The sequence below is a fragment of the Fibroporia radiculosa genome, assembly GCF_000313525.1.
Source record: "Fibroporia radiculosa TFFH 294 genomic supercontigs, scaffold17504, whole genome shotgun sequence".
In the NCBI taxonomy this organism is placed as follows: domain Eukaryota; kingdom Fungi; phylum Basidiomycota; class Agaricomycetes; order Polyporales; family Fibroporiaceae; genus Fibroporia; species Fibroporia radiculosa.
Genome location: NW_012133496.1, coordinates 41,461 through 56,846, shown reverse-complemented (window position 1 = coordinate 56,846; position 15,386 = coordinate 41,461). Strand labels below are relative to the sequence as shown.

Sequence of the window (15,386 nt, the reverse complement as noted above, 5' to 3'; positions counted from 1 at the left end):
GGGGGGGGGTTATCGGATGAGGTACTGATTCCAGCGCCCCCAGCGCAAGCTTAGTGTGAAGATGCAATCGAAGGGGAGTGGGCGGAAACATTGTATGACTATTCAAGCGACGTGAGTGTTCTTTTGCGTCGAGCAGGCTCTGGAGCTGACGGATGAGCAAGCCGAAGGCTTTACTTCTTTCTTGGGATTAGAGCAAGGCAGTCGGATGATATTGCTTGTTCTAGATAACATGTGCATATAGTGCTGTCATTATTTTGTCTGTATGTTAGTATCTGTTTTCGAGATGCTTAGGTGACCTGATGGATTAGATACGCCACGATACATAGTCGCATGATCAACGTTCGAATCGTGGGCCAATAACAAATGTGATGTGAAGTCAATGATTGACAGGTTCGAGAGCCTTGCAAACCTTCTGAGCGGGCTTTCCCACTGATGTAAGAATCGTGTGTAAGTGCCTACTCTCTCTTCTCCAGTGAACCAACACAATAAGCCACTATCCCTCTCACTACGGCGCGACCTTAACAGTTCCCTTTAAGATCTGGTTTTGTCGGCTTCGAAAATGCTTTTGCTATCTGGTACATACACGCTCCTAAATCTTAGATTTCAAAACCGCGTAATCATGCCCAGCAATGATCGCGGTGTGGACCTTGTTTGTATAGTCCCCCCGATGGAGTCCACTGTTGAAGAGGAGGGAAAGGTGATGTCTACTACGTCTTTGATATTATTCGATTCACTGACAATCGTCATGATGGATCATATCAACACGGAAGACAGTGGGAGCTGGTGGCCCATTTCAACGATCGATATAAGATCAAGAACTGTCGACATAACTACTACTGTCGTGCTCCGTATCCGTCTATAGATGGGTCGTCTATTGTTGGGGATGAGTTCTATGGAACCTTTTGGTTCCTTGAAAAGGTTAACACCGGAAGGCGGGAGCACACAGGAAACGTTTACATGTCAGAGTCACAGATGTCTTGCAATTATAGATGGCGCTGATGAGATTGTTGCAGCATCAGGGATTATGTTAACCCCAATCTATGCTGGAGTTTAGAAGACGCAAATGATAGATCCCCCGTATGTTGTTCCTCTGGGCTGATGGATTTAGGTGACTGATGCGGCAGAGAAATAGATTTCTCTTAGAGAGTACACCCCTGTCCCAAACAAGCTATGGAGGGTAAGTATCCCAATGACCCCAATTTGATTGAGACTTCTTACGAAGATTTATATCAACCGATCGAGTAGATCGAGAAATACTCATCGCAGTCGCCGGTAACCCCTGATTACTTTCCGTCCGGGTACACGCCCGGTACAGACATAACTGCACTTCTCAGCTGTGACGATTATTATCCACCAGGTGTGTGCATGCTCTTGTTTCCCATGTGTGTCGTTTGATTAGACTACATTTCGCGTAATAGGATTTTCGTGGGAGAAATCTATTGCGTAGCAAACAGATTCAACATGGTATAGGTTTATAGCTAGGACAGCTATTTGAAAGAGGTGTTTAGAGAGATCACTGAGTGTCCTCTTATTTGACGCAACATGGCCAATGCGATAGTTTTCTGGCCCTGACTTATGATTATTACGTCGATATTCAGATTCCTGACCGCTATGAGCGTTTCATTCATGGGCGAGAATACTCTGTCATGTCAACTTTTCTGTTACATCCTGTATGACGCTTCGTACCCATATTGAAAACACCCTTTTGATTTTATTGGAACTTCAATATGCATGATTTACATGGGACGAGGTCGTAAAACCCAAAACTGCCACTGTCAGAAAAAAATCAAATCTACAGTGTAGTCTGAAGCTCCCTGTTCCACGTAGTTCACCGATATTGCCCTACCCCGGGCGCTGCGCCTGGAAAGGGTAGATAGCTGCTGCTGGAGCATTGTTCCTCGTCCACGCTCAGCGTAGTACTCCGGTAATATCTTCATGATACCTTGCCCTCGAGGAAGGTCAACTACGACGTCGCACCATCTCTTGTAATCATGGATTCCCAATACAACTACAACTTCATCATCTGCATCACTTTTGAATCGGAGCGCTCCCGAAGTGCCGCTACCACCAATAGTTAGAGTTTGTATGCCATTGCAACTCGTCCAGGTTCCACCGTTGGCATAGTGCCACACAGCTTTCTCCACGAGAGTATAGCCCACAGGGGAGCGATTTGCGATTCGGACTTTCATAGTATACCCCATTCCTGGTTTCAGAGTTATCATATCACTGGCATCACAACACAAATAAGGCACCGAACCTCGATTTAATATCCTGTTCTAAGCTGATGGGGTTTGGTGATAGAAATCAGAGTCTCGCTATGCCGACAATTGAGGTGTGCCATAATCACAGCAAAGTCAGATGTAGAAGAGTTTGAAATCTCATGTGTGAATACATACCTGGCTTTCAACGACACAGGCTCGGAAAGAGTATGATGCAGGTGAATGAGCTTCCTTCCGTCGTGTGGTCGGCCAGAACTCGGAAGATTCTCTTACCTTCTAAGATATGCCTTCACTACTACATGAGATACCTGTCACTCCATAAATGCATGACCCCGTGCTACTAGCATACACCTTCTATCGATGCTATCATTGACGCTCATATCATGATATCTTCTATGTCTTGTGCCACATACACACTACAGGAATCCGCGCACGCGAGTCGGGGTTATCGCTTTGACACTCTAGATTGAATAGAGGACTTACCAATCACCAAAATGCAAGAAAAAACGTACGCAAATATGACGGTCGCCAATTGATTGACATCCAGTCAGCGAAAGGTATGATATCAGACATGCAGATCATGGCCCCCGAGAAACACTGCTCATATAACTTGAGAAAAGGGCCCATGTCGAATTATCTGGTGATTGTGCAGTATTATCTAGATTCTCGTGTTTTGGCGATGCAATTGGTCACGGTCCGATCTTGATCATTCTGGGCGTTGCCGATCGCAAAGCTTAGCGCTCAGCCACTTCAACCTGCTCGGCCATGATACTACATAGCTTCGAGACTCTCTTGTACAGTCTGCTGCCATTGACTTATACCATACCTGTAGGTCGTTATGATTTTATATGTTCCGATATATTTCACATTTATTGCGAATGATTTCTCCATACTTTGCGTTCATCTAGAACCATTAGAGACATGTAATGCTATATCACAACGAGGTTTCCTTCCAGCCGTCGTATTCATTTTGGTCTGTAATTTTTGCCCGAAATTCATGGCTCGTACTCTACATCTGTCTGGTGTCCTTGTTAGGCCAGTTCCTCATTCTCTCTCATGCAGGAGCCTGCCTTCATTTGACGATTCATAATTTTCTGTGTCAGCGACACCCTCTTTGCTGTGCTCTAATGTCATATTTAACGTTTGCTAGTATATACACAATCACAATCTGCATATTTCCCCGTGTGGAGGTAGGGATCCAATATTCCGCCTTTGAATAATCGCCATTCCATCATGATTGATTTCTGCTGGTATTCATACACTCGCGACATATTAGCGTGACATGAACACAGTCGACTTTCATCCTTTCAAGCCAGGCTGCAAGCGCGTCTTCAACTCGTCCAAAGCATCACACACTTCACGCGCCTGACTGGGCAGCAAACTCATATCCTCACGTACGAGCATATCACGGTGTTGCTGGGGCCACTGCAGGAGCATCACGAGGCCATCCTCTGTGCTGATCCCTACCTCCTCCCTGAATGCTCCGATATATTTCTCCAGTCTTGGACAGTGTCGGCGGACGAATAGCTGTATAGGATCAACTTGCACGAGCAGAGGTGGTGCTGTAGCGCAATGTGAGATCTCAGACCGGTTTGAAATATGGGGTGCATTTTGTACATTGAGTGCCTCCAGCTGTATGTAGCAGTTCTGGTCAGATGATGGGAAGTACTGCTCATTGTTATGCATACTGTAGCTGGTGCTGCTTCAACCAGCACAGGTGCTGTGGGGCTTCTGGTCACAAGCCCTTCATGTACATGCTGGTTGGTGTGATGAGACTAGACACTAAGTGATATACTCAAAGAACAAACCACCAGGTTTGCTGCATTATCTGCATTGACTTGTGATATATGGCTGGCCCTCACAGGCAAACCATAGCGTCGGCGAACCAAAGAATGCTTCTTTGACAAGATTTGAAAGGTGCTTAAATATGATATCAAGTACATCTTGATGGGCCAGGCGGCTTCAAAATGTTCAAAAAGGAAGGGGTGCATCGACAATGCCTCCAATCCAGAGTCAGCTACGTTCTGATGTAACCGATGCCACTAGTCACCTCATCATGAAGCATTAGCAGTGCGTCAAAATTCTGGTTTGAGTAAGATAGCGTCATGTCCAAATATTTGGCTGCAAGGCTGCGCATACACGCCTAAGTGCAGCCAGTGTCAGTCGCAGTATCTTTGATAAGTATGCTCTATACTCACTGAGAATTGCCCGAATTCGGACTTCTGGAGGTGCATTTGCCGCGCCATCGAACGCCGCACCGAGGGCTTAGGTATGCGAGTGCGTGGAGGTCGCATCTGGAAACAAGGCAGGGGATGAAAGATACAAAATCGTCGAGGGTCAAGAGCATTATATTATCGGTACCTCATCAGTCACGCTGGCTCATTGTTGAGCAAGACCCATAATGGATTGCTCACGACGAAGGCAGCATGATGTGTGATACCGGGCTCGCCCGTCCCGCGAATGTATTCTGCCAGGACTTCGCGAGGATAAAGGCTGTGAGCTTCACGCCGCGTGTGATGGTTGGCAAGATTCGCAGAACGTTCACGGAGGGCCGAGGCCCATGGGGGTCAGTCTGCAAGCCCCTAAAGACCAGCGCAGAATGGCGGCGTGCAACACGGAAGCTCAGCGAACTGTATGCAGGTGGGCGCACCAAAGTCTGCGTATCAATAGGAAGATGGGGCCATGTGGAGCCTGCTTGGGAGATACATACGGGTGGTCAAGCACCGGAGAGGATATTATTCGGATATTAGCCAAGGTTGGGATGGTATACATGTCATAATTTCTACATGAAGCCTGCGCGCGTGACATTGGAGACGTCCGAGGATCATATACAAACATAGAAAAGGCTGGAATGGTCGGAGGCGAAAAGTGATCGAGGAGAGGTGAATGGGCGATAGGCGATGACCAGTCGGGTCGTGAGGTAATCGAGTGAAGACAGTAGCCGAGCTGGATGACGATCGCGACACGACGATCAAGCCACTCGGAGCGGTGGAGAAGGTTTTGTTTTCTGTCCGAGTTGCATTGCTGCCCTCTCTGTCTTCCGGGCTGTCGAGGGGGGGCGAGGAGGTAGTAGGAGGAAAGAGGCAGAGCGGCGACGAGAGCACACGGAGTGCAGACGGCCTCCTCCCCCCCTCGAGACTGGGGGCGACGAGGCGAGACTGGGGCAGAGGACAAGAGATGGAGCAGGACTGGGCGATGACGTGGGGGCGAGACGGCATCCGCCGGGCCAGGACGAAAGACCTGGCGGGCGGCGGAGCGGCCTGCTGCATCGTCCTCTGTCGTCTCTCCCATCCTCCCCCCCGCTTCTCACCCGCCCACAAATGCCATCCGGAACCGGCGTCGTCGACGCTTTCAAGAGTCCGTCTCTTTTCTTCCTCCCACCACCACTCTCACCCCTCCCTAGATCTCATTCGCCATGGAAAGAACCACCACGCCGTAAGACAGCAGGACGAACCCCTCCAGCCCTACGCAGTCCCGCAGCATCAGCATCAGCCGGCCCAGCAGCATCGCCAGCGCGACATGCTCCCTCCACAAGCCGTCCAGCCCGCCCAGCACGAACATCAACACGAACACCACCAACAGCCCGCCAAGAAGAACTCCGTAAAGTACAAGGAGCACGTCGAATCCATCGTTCAAGAAGAACGCGAGGCACAAGACAAGATGCCCATCTACAAGGGCCTCGAGAACTTCAAGCTGCTAGACAAGATGGGAGAGTGAGTGTCCGGTCCCCTATCATCTCGCGTCGTCTCCCTCCCACTCCACTGTCTCTCCCGTCGTCGTGTCGCTTCTCGTCTTTCTCGCGTCTCGGGCTGTTACGGATACCATACGCCATCCAGAGCACAGTCGGTCCACTTGCCGATGCTCGGATCCCTCAAATTTCTCAGCGCCCATCTGTCGTTCCGATTGTATCCTCATTCATCGGTCCTCTCATTGGGAGAAGCCGCAAGATTGAGTGATGCACTGGCGATCCGATGCTTGCTTTTACTCCCTAGGCAGAGCTGACTCATCCTCTCCAGTGGTGCATTCTCAAACGTTTACAAGGCCGTTGATATTCGAACGGGCCAGAGGGTCGCAGGTATTGCCATCGCATAATTTCCATACGCATGTTCACCTTATCCTCCGCTCCCAGTCAAAGTTGTGCGGAAATACGAGCTTAGCGCGTCACAGGTTAGTGTTCACCTATCCCCCTGCCGTTCTCTATTCAACCTCCCTCTGCGCCGTTGCCCTAGGCCGGTGACAAGCATCTGAACCGCGAGTTTAAAAAGAAGCCGCGGGTGACAGAGGTGCTTCCTGCTTGAGTGGTCATCGTTCCTTGCTGACCCATTTCATTGTCTGCTAGCGCACGAATATCCTCAAAGGTGTGTGGCATGTCCCCAGTGTAAAACATGTAGGGTCAATGGTTGTACTAATGGCTCACGGCGTAGAGGTGCAGATTATGCGAGGCATCAACCACCCATCTATCGTAAAGCTCCTTGCGTTCTTCGAGTCACAAGAGCATTACTTTCTAATCCTAGAGTGTGAGTCATTTGTGTACCGCCATTGATCGTAGCTGATGTCGTCTAGTGCTTGAGGGCGGCGAGCTGTTCCACCAGATTGTGAAACTAACGTATTTTAGTGAAAACCTAGCACGACATGTGATTCTGCAGGTGGCCCACGGCATTCGATACCTTCACGAGGAACGGGGAGTCGTGCATCGAGATATCAAGCCCGAAAATCTCCTCTTCGACAAGATTGCGATTGTTCCAAGCAAAAATTCCCCAACAAAGCAATTCGAGGAAGAGAAAGAGGATGAGGGCGAGTTCATTCCCGGCGTTGGCGGCGGCGGCATCGGTCGTGTCAAAATCGCGGACTTTGGCCTGAGTAAGGTCGTCTGGGACGAGCAGACAATGACCCCTTGCGGCACGGTTGGATATACCGCACCCGAGATTGTAAAGGACGAGCGATACAGCAAGAGTGTAGACATGTGGGCGTTGGGGTGTGTGCTATACACCCTACTGTGCGGATTCCCGCCATTCTACGATGAAAGTATCAACGTCTTGACGGAAAAGGTTGCGCGGGGACACTATACCTTCCTAAGCCCCTGGTGGGATACGATCAGCGCTTCTGGTGAGTTATTTCAGCTTCCTCTTATGCGTTTGTTGACCTTTGCCAGCCAAGGATCTCATTACGCATCTGTTGTGCGTGGACCCTGCACAGCGTTATACCATCGATGAGTTCCTCGCGCATCCATGGTGTAACGCCGCTCCAGCTCCAGCCCCTCCCCCTACGCCTTTTACGGCACCCCAAGATTCGCCCTTACTGATGACCGCACGCGGTGGCACGTCGTCGGCGGTGCGCTCGCCAGGAATAGCTACGCTCAAGGAGGCGTTCGACATCACGTATGCGGTGCACCGAATGGAAGAGGAAGGAGCGCGTCGGCGTGCAGCCAAGGGCGGTGCAAACCGCGGGTTCCTCACAAACCTGAACGAGAGCGACGAAGACGACGACGACGACGCTCTGGAACCTGTCACGATCGCCCGCGGTCGGCAGGTCACACCGGCTGGGCAAGCAGGGATTGGCGCGGGTGCGAAAGTAGCAGCAAAGCGGGCAGTGCAGGATTATGATGGACGTGCGGGGCCACGCGATCGAGGAAGGAGGGGAAATCAGCCTTTCGAGCTTGATTTGGACAACGCGACGCTGTTGGGGAGAAGACATCGACGCACGGTGGACGCAGATAAAAGCAGTCCGCTGGCAAGAGTTACGCAACAGCAGAAGGGTATGATGGATGTGCCAGGGAGTCCAATGCGCGTGGATTAGTTCCTGCGCGAGTTTGATTTGCTGGTCCGCGGCGATTGCCGATCAACCACCTGTGTCCACTGTCTGTCTGGCCTGTCCTTCTCTCTCGCTCCTCTTCCACCTCGTATACACGGCATCGCATGCATAAAGCGCCCAACCTTGTACCCGTTATATTATCACCATCGTCAACGCTCTGAAGATCGTCTCACCTGTCAAATAGTAGTATTCGCTTAGTCGCTATCCTTCCCAGTTGCCTCCGCTGCCACTCGCACTCTACCCCTCGTCTTCCTACTTTCGTGCGTGCAATGCCATCTTCGCTGGCCGCCGGCGACCAGTTCCGCGCCATGCACGCACGAGACGGTGCCACTGACTCGTGGTCCTGCGACGCCTTCGAATTTCGCCAGCCTATGCTCAGATCCAGACATGAGGTTGAGTGAGGATGTTATATGTTTGATAGTTGTTGTATTGTTAGCGCGTGCGCTGATAATCGTCAGCGAGTCAATTGTTGTAGAGTATGTACATGTATCAAATGACTGTTTCTTTTGCCTGTGTTGTTATATGACTCAACATTCGTGTTTCCCTTACCATGCGAGATCCAGCAATATTCAATGCCAGCCGTTGATAGTTTACGGAATTACCGCGGAAACTTGACTCACATACGAAATCGGTTTCCCTGGGTATGACTCGCTATCAGCATTCCTCAAGCCAGCAAGCTTCGAAGAACTCGAAGTCGAATTGGTGCAAAGTGCGTGTTTTGCGTGTGGTATGTCCAGCTGAAGATCTGTATGTATTCGATTTCCCGAGTCATCCGTGCGACTCATGAACTAGACGTGGGCTATATGACTCGTGGGGCGAGTAGAGACATTCGCTCGCAATACGTGCGACGCACGCAACCCGGCGAACACAACGCCTGCCTTTTCGGGCATCGACGATCGCCTCCTCAGTTGATCGCATTGCTCGACGCCGGTTGGTGGCCGTCCACTCGCGCTCAGAGACTCTGCCCAACTTTGGACGCGAGGATAGCGATGAGTTTGGGGCTTATCGGCGCGAAATAGTGCTCTTAGCCGGCATCGACTGTGTGCCCGCAGCCCTACCCATGGTTTGGTACATATACGGCGCCGCGACGGGCGGTGAGTGTAGTCCATTGAAGACTTCGCAGCTCGTTGATTGTAATTGTCGCGCATGGCACCTATTCCTCGTCCTGTCTGTGGTAAAGGAGGGATCACATCGCTCCAGGACGCCATGGGCCTCTCAGCGGACCCGGGGACGTTTGACGCGATAAAAGTGCGTCTGCTTAGGTCTCGATAGCGAAACCATCGTCATGGAGAATTAATGGGCGAACCACGTCTGCCGCACAGAAATGTCTGAGAGAGCTCTCGAAGGATATACTGGACGAAGGCCACCCGTTCGGACAGCAAGATCCTGCGAAGTGGGAAACGTTCGTCCAGAAGGTGAGTGCTCGGATTCAACGAAGCTAGTCTGGCAGCGGTCGTGGCGAGGTCGTGTCGCTGATGCTTCCATGCGTCCAGGCTGTCGCGCGGCACCCGCTGTTCAGAAGATACAAGAACCAGTGGCCGATAAAATGGTACATGCGCAAGTGCCTGGGCCATACATCGTATAATGCTCGCCAGCAGTGCAAGGTGAGTGGCAACGCGGAGGTTGTCCAAAGAAGGTGTGAAGCTCGTCCGGTAAGTAGTCGGATTCTTCTCATTTCACACTGCGTTGCTCAGCTCGATCAATCTGCTGGAGTCGTAATTTCCGGGGCGATGGTGCCAGCTTCTCCGCAGAGCGATTCCAAATATGAGCCTGAGTGTCATAGAGTCAGCTCGAAGGTGAGCAACGTTCGACAAATGCTGCGATAGCCATGCATACACTGACAGTGAGTAGGAAGTTACCGTTGGGAATAACGTGAGAATGGTTGTGGCAGGTGAAGCGGCGACTCCTTCATGCGTCAAGGAATTCGTCGCATGGCTTCGATCCCGGTGCATAGATCTCAGCCGTGCTTCCAAGAGGCAGGCTTGATGAACCAGGTGGATTTTTTATCGCTGCTGGAGTTTTCAGATGCCGAACGACACATATTTCTTACGGGTGATCTGGGGCTGAATAGGTTTCAGGCCAGACAGGTCGCAGTGGTTCTTGAAGATGTTCGCAGAGCTAGTTCCCGGAGGCAGACGTGATGTGCAAAGTCGGTTCTTGTATACACGGCGGTGATATTTACTAATTATGGTGACGCGGTATTCACTTGAGCAAGAGCGCAGTGGACGATTCGCGGCATGGAGACACAAATGTGGCTGTTATAGCGGCGGAGATCATGCACATGAGTCAATGAAATGCACTTCGTGCAGTGATCATATGCTTTGAATCACACCTCATGCAATGCGTGCGTGCGTTGATCCATTCAGGAACGAGGTCACCGACGATGCATTCAGGTCCTACAAATTTTGATACGGAGGGAATCCGTATCGTGGCAGTCCATGAACCGCCGGAAGGCAAGCCGCCGTCTCTCTGTCTCGGAGGGTACATAAGACAGTCTCCACTTCTCTATATTCTTGCGGCATTCCTACCATGGCTCCGCAGCTCATCAATGAACCTCCTCCTCGTCGCTCTATCTCTCTGCAGCAAGCAATGAAACTGCAAAACGAGGATAGGGCATTTGAAACCGCCAAGGTCTTCTGTTCTGATAGCAACCATATCTGCTACATTGACATGAAGATTTCCCCCGCTGACGACAGAAGTGCCTACGTGCACTGTCAAAAAAATTTCTAGATGTCCATGTCCCATATACGCAACAAGACCCCGAAAGATGGGATATATTCGTGCAGAAGGTGAGCCATTTTCTGTGAAAACAGCGAGAATTCGAAATAAGTAATCATTGCTATCTAGGCTATCAATCGCTATCCGTTATTCAAGAAATATAAGGATGCATGGCCGATCAAATGGTATATGATCAAGCACCTGGGACACACCGCGTATGTATCCCGACAGCAAACCAAGTTTGGACAAGGGGGCAGAGGACAAGTTGCCAATAATCCAGAGTCAGACAACCCAGATGCAACGATGGGCGAGTCAGACCTTAAAGGAAGCACAGTTCTCCCTTTAGGAGATCAAGTGGTGAGTCCACTCCTTATTTCCTATTATGTCTTGGCTTCATCTGTAATATAGCAGGACCCTGTGTCTGCAACCTCAGGACTGGCTGCGACTGACCCCAGGGTTGAAGGTTTGACAGGTCAAACATCCACGGGAGGGAACGGGGATGTCCAAACCAGCAACATTGACATAGTGAGTCTCAATGATATATTATATCACATGAACATCTCTGGTCTAGGTCTTGATGATGCTGTTGATAGCTAGGTGATGATTCCATAAGCAACATTACAGTAGTCACATCTGCTTCATGCTCTATGTGGTCACAACCTGGGGATGATCCTGATCAATTGGTGAGTATACTACATAGCCCATGACTTCAGAGTTGCACTACTCAGACACCTTCATAAAGAATAAAGCAATAGAGGCATTAGTGAGTCCAGGGGCAGAAATCTCCACACAACAGTCATCAAAACCATTGGACCTCAAAAGACTGACACCTGGCAGCAGCTTCTCTGATTTTATGAAAACATGCAGGATTGACCTCAGTGACCTTATTGAATCCTTATCTGCTGCAGGGTTGGATAGCATCAAAAGGTTTCTTTTATTACTTCAATTTCTGGAGGCTGAATGTTGGGCATTCCTGAAGGACAATGTGGGACTGAACAGATTTCAACTGAGGCAGGTCACAGTGGTATTGGATGACCTGTGTAGGTCTTTTTAGGCAGGACACCCCGGAGTGTACAATGATGAGGATGCCATCCTTGAAGCAATTGCCAGTGTATACGTAGACCAACAAATATATTGTGATTAAGTTTGAATATGGCTCAACTCGGACCGCGTGGGCGTCTCTGGTCTTGTTTCCCGGACGCGTGGTCATAGCACTTGAAGCGCCACAGACCCGATCGCGACACTCCTCAGACCAACCTCCCTTTCTTTCTCCGCTCTACCACCTCCCTCTCTCCTTGCAGCCAGTGCATCTCCACTATGGCTGCCTCGTCCACATCTTGGATGCCCCCAGCTGGACGGCACACAGTGGACATCGGTCCATCCCTCGGTCGCGCCCTCAAAGCCCGCAAGGGAGGTGCGGCACCTACGAAAAGCAAGATCCCTGACAGGGATTTCTACTCCTTTCGATGTAAGCACATGCAGCAGGCATATATCTGTGATATGCTGATGGATGCACTGCGTTGGTTGTGTGACAACAGACAATTTCAAACCAGAGTCTGTAGACGCGACGCGCCCGGGGACCATTGAAGTGAAGCGAGGGAAGGATGCAACAAACGTTACTGTCGAGCGGGCTAGCTCACAGGTGCGTATGGCTATTGATACTGGCTCATGTCAATTTTGAACTATCCTCATCGCTTGCCTTACGCCCAGGTCGAGGACGGCGGGCATTTGTTCGTTGGGCAAGAACATGCCTCCAAAGAGTGGGACTGTGTTCTGATTTATGATGAGGAGATGGGTGTACGTCTCCTTTCTCGGAATTTCGCAATTGGCCCGACGGCCCTTATGTCTGCGTGCAGACATACACATTAGAGAAGATGGATTCGTTCCTCAATCTCACGTACGACAAAAAAATTACTCGCGCTCCCCGGCACCCAGGTTCGCGTACGTCCGCAAATCAGTTTCTTCAGTCCCATAGTCATTTCTTACGAGTTCCGATGTCTTGTTGCATTTATGGCCTGTTATGTTACAGCCCTACCAGCAACCCGCGTCGCAGGATCTTCATCCACAACCAACCATTCACATCCTATTGCAACAGCTCATGTGCCAGCAACTTCGAAGTCCCATGTTGATCTTGATCTTGAGGCAGAGCTCCTCGAAGGCCTGGAGGACGCCCTTGGATCTCCAGATGACGAGGCGCCTCTTGCTTCGCAAGTTCCTGTGCCATCAAAAACGAAAGTAAAGGCTCCTGTACGGCCCAAATTCGTGAAGACAGACAAGGCAAAGAAAGAGCTTTCGCAGGCAGACAAAGCTTCGCTCAGAAAGGAAGAGGAGGAGAGCGAAGGAGAAATCATTGAGCCGCTTCGACCTCCATCAACATTACCGGAACGGCCGTCTGAACCCAGTTCGGTGCCCAAGGCAAAGCCGAAACTCACCAAACGCCCTCGTCCTGAGGCTCCCTTGTCCCAACCTCAGTCAGTCATGGCAACACCTCGACAAACCCATGTTCCGGTACCTGTTACCTCCCCGGCTTTACCCAAAGTCAAACCTGCGACTGGGACCCCCAGTAACAAGCGTGCACATCCGCCCAGTGTCGAGGAGGAGGTTCTCGAATTTTCCCAGCCGACGCGGCCCGCGAAACGATCACGACCGTCACCTCCTCCTGTGCTACAGAAAGAGAAGGACAGCTTCGACCTCGCTCTGCCTTCGTCGTCATCAAAGATGTCCTCGCTACCTACGGAACCCGTAGCACTATCTCTTCCAGGGCCTAGCACTGCAATCTCATTGCCGTCCGCGCAACCAGTACATACCACGTCCCTAGACTCAGACGAGGAAGAGTGGGATGAGATACCTGCACCGGTTGTCCCACCAGCACCACGCGTTGTCGAACCTCCACCCCTTACGCGGACAATCATGATGGAGGAGATTGATCCGGCTGCGGAAGCTGCAGATGAAGACGACGAGGACGAGGACATGGAAGAGATGGAGATTGACATGAACGCGTTTGAAGCTGAAATGAACCAGCAGCTCGGCGGCGCTCAGGAGGTGGAGGTGGAGCCTGTGGAAGACGAACCAGATGATTTTCTCGCTGGAGCGATTTCACCTGTGGCGGATCGACCCTCAGGCGGTGGTGCGAGCGCAATTGATTGGGGAGACGATGAGGATTTCTCGAGCAGCGATGAGAGCGACGAAGACTAGTTCTGCATATGTCCGATGAGTGCGTGTCCTGCAGTTGGATGTCGAGGCGCGGGCTTTGGATTCACGGGCTTGTCTTTATTTTGTTGTCCGAGTGTTTATACTTATATGTTGTATTAGCATATTGTACAGGATCAACCATCTGATATACCTGACCTTTCCATAATTTCACATTTACCTTTGCGCGGTGACTCTGAGCAGAGCGCTCGATTGATTCATACAGGTTGGGTCTTGTGCGTGCGAAGGGCGATCACACGAAGAACATGACCGCGACCAAACTGCGACTACACGACGCAATAATGTCTCTTCCTGTGAATGTTCTCGAATCAGTACAGTATCAGCCCTGAGGATTACAGAATGGTAAAAGGCACCGAGTCGCGAGTTGCTATTTAATTAGTATGCAGCTTGGACGACCTCGTGGTCACCCAATCCTCCGCTCAACTCTTACTCTCGCAATGCGTGTGCCATCAAAACCTATTCCGAAATCTCCTGACAGATCCTCTCTGAGGAAACGCATGCACATCACGGAATCAAAATTTAGAGAACTGACTGTAAGTCATGAATCATGAGAATCGTGCTCCCATTGATGTACGGATGTAATAGGCATGCTTGCGCACTCTTGCAGATCAACATCTTGATGTGCGGCTCACGTATGCGACGCAGAATCCGACGGCAAAAAGAAAGCTCCAAGATGAGGCAAGTGAAAATTTCTCACATTCAACTTGAGAACGTTGAAATGCTGACCTAGACTTGGAGGCATGCGCAAGACATCCATTTTTGCGAAAGTACTACGAAGGAGCCTGGCCAATAGACCAGTTTTTGGATCGCTACGTGCGTGCAAGGCGACACTGGATAAAGAAGAGTACTGGCATTAGACACGGTCATCGAGTTCCACCCACCAACCTCAATCAGTCGCAGAAGAAAGTGCCAGCGTGTATTAAAGGCTCGTTAATAGTCTCGGGGAAAGTGCAGCAGTGACCTGACCCCGTTGCTCAGTTGACCACGCCCAGACTTATCAAGCTCAGACTGACGATCGACAAATCGAAGTCACGGTGGGCCAATCCCCTGTTGCAGAATCTCGCAAATTGATGAACGGCACGGTTTTCATATTAGGTTGAGCCCATCGCTGCGCTTGATGAGGTTACGAGTGCTTCGAGCTTGTGTCCCAGTTCAACTTGGCCCGAAGTTGCGGTTGAGACCGCAGCTGCATCGGAGTCTAATACTGGCTCCTTCCTACAGTTCATCCAACGGTCCAGTCCGAAGCTAGAGAAGTATATTACAGCATTCGGTCAGGTAGGAATTGACAGCAAAGCGGGCATTCACATGCTCCTTGGGTGGCCAGAAGAGTATTGCATTGACCTTGTTCGAAAAGATATGGGACTGACACCCAGCCAAGCGGACGACGTCTGTCAAGCATTGGATGAGCTGACATTGTAACTGTTGCCG

General features: G+C 50.6%; 6 protein-coding genes across 6 annotated transcripts; all 6 read left to right on the top strand.

Moving 5' to 3' along the window:
* Positions 1–619: 619 nt before the first annotated feature.
* FIBRA_07896 (uncharacterized protein) lies at positions 620–1,447 on the top strand (the record flags this gene model as incomplete). Its single annotated transcript, XM_012329559.1, has 6 exons — positions 620–697; positions 775–959; positions 1,014–1,077; positions 1,133–1,177; positions 1,246–1,357; positions 1,419–1,447. 6 exons carry the CDS (start codon positions 620–622, stop codon positions 1,445–1,447), a joined length of 513 nt encoding a protein of 170 aa, XP_012184949.1.
* A 4,092-nt stretch (positions 1,448–5,539) lies between these two features.
* On the top strand, positions 5,540–8,015 carry FIBRA_07895 (uncharacterized protein; the record flags this gene model as incomplete). Its single annotated transcript, XM_012329558.1, has 9 exons — positions 5,540–5,576; positions 5,623–5,932; positions 6,236–6,294; positions 6,349–6,386; positions 6,449–6,502; positions 6,559–6,577; positions 6,644–6,736; positions 6,783–7,325; positions 7,372–8,015. The coding sequence occupies 9 exons, from the start codon at positions 5,540–5,542 to the stop codon at positions 8,013–8,015; spliced, it is 1,797 nt and encodes a 598-aa protein (XP_012184948.1).
* A 1,161-nt stretch (positions 8,016–9,176) lies between these two features.
* FIBRA_07894 (uncharacterized protein) lies at positions 9,177–10,016 on the top strand (the record flags this gene model as incomplete). Its single annotated transcript, XM_012329557.1, has 5 exons — positions 9,177–9,278; positions 9,353–9,445; positions 9,524–9,634; positions 9,725–9,826; positions 9,882–10,016. The coding sequence occupies 5 exons, from the start codon at positions 9,177–9,179 to the stop codon at positions 10,014–10,016; spliced, it is 543 nt and encodes a 180-aa protein (XP_012184947.1).
* A 543-nt stretch (positions 10,017–10,559) lies between these two features.
* On the top strand, positions 10,560–11,345 carry FIBRA_07893 (uncharacterized protein; the record flags this gene model as incomplete). The annotated part of the gene is made up of 4 exons (XM_012329556.1): positions 10,560–10,661; positions 10,727–10,819; positions 10,878–11,105; positions 11,160–11,345. 4 exons carry the CDS (start codon positions 10,560–10,562, stop codon positions 11,343–11,345), a joined length of 609 nt encoding a protein of 202 aa, XP_012184946.1.
* A 720-nt stretch (positions 11,346–12,065) lies between these two features.
* FIBRA_07892 (uncharacterized protein) lies at positions 12,066–13,943 on the top strand (the record flags this gene model as incomplete). The annotated part of the gene is made up of 5 exons (XM_012329555.1): positions 12,066–12,216; positions 12,287–12,390; positions 12,459–12,545; positions 12,605–12,689; positions 12,778–13,943. 5 exons carry the CDS (start codon positions 12,066–12,068, stop codon positions 13,941–13,943), a joined length of 1,593 nt encoding a protein of 530 aa, XP_012184945.1.
* Positions 13,944–14,395: 452 nt separating this feature from the next.
* Positions 14,396–15,377, top strand: FIBRA_07891 (uncharacterized protein; the record flags this gene model as incomplete). Its single annotated transcript, XM_012329554.1, has 5 exons — positions 14,396–14,491; positions 14,544–14,640; positions 14,689–14,874; positions 14,937–14,992; positions 15,054–15,377. The coding sequence occupies 5 exons, from the start codon at positions 14,396–14,398 to the stop codon at positions 15,375–15,377; spliced, it is 759 nt and encodes a 252-aa protein (XP_012184944.1).
* Positions 15,378–15,386: the final 9 nt, after the last annotated feature.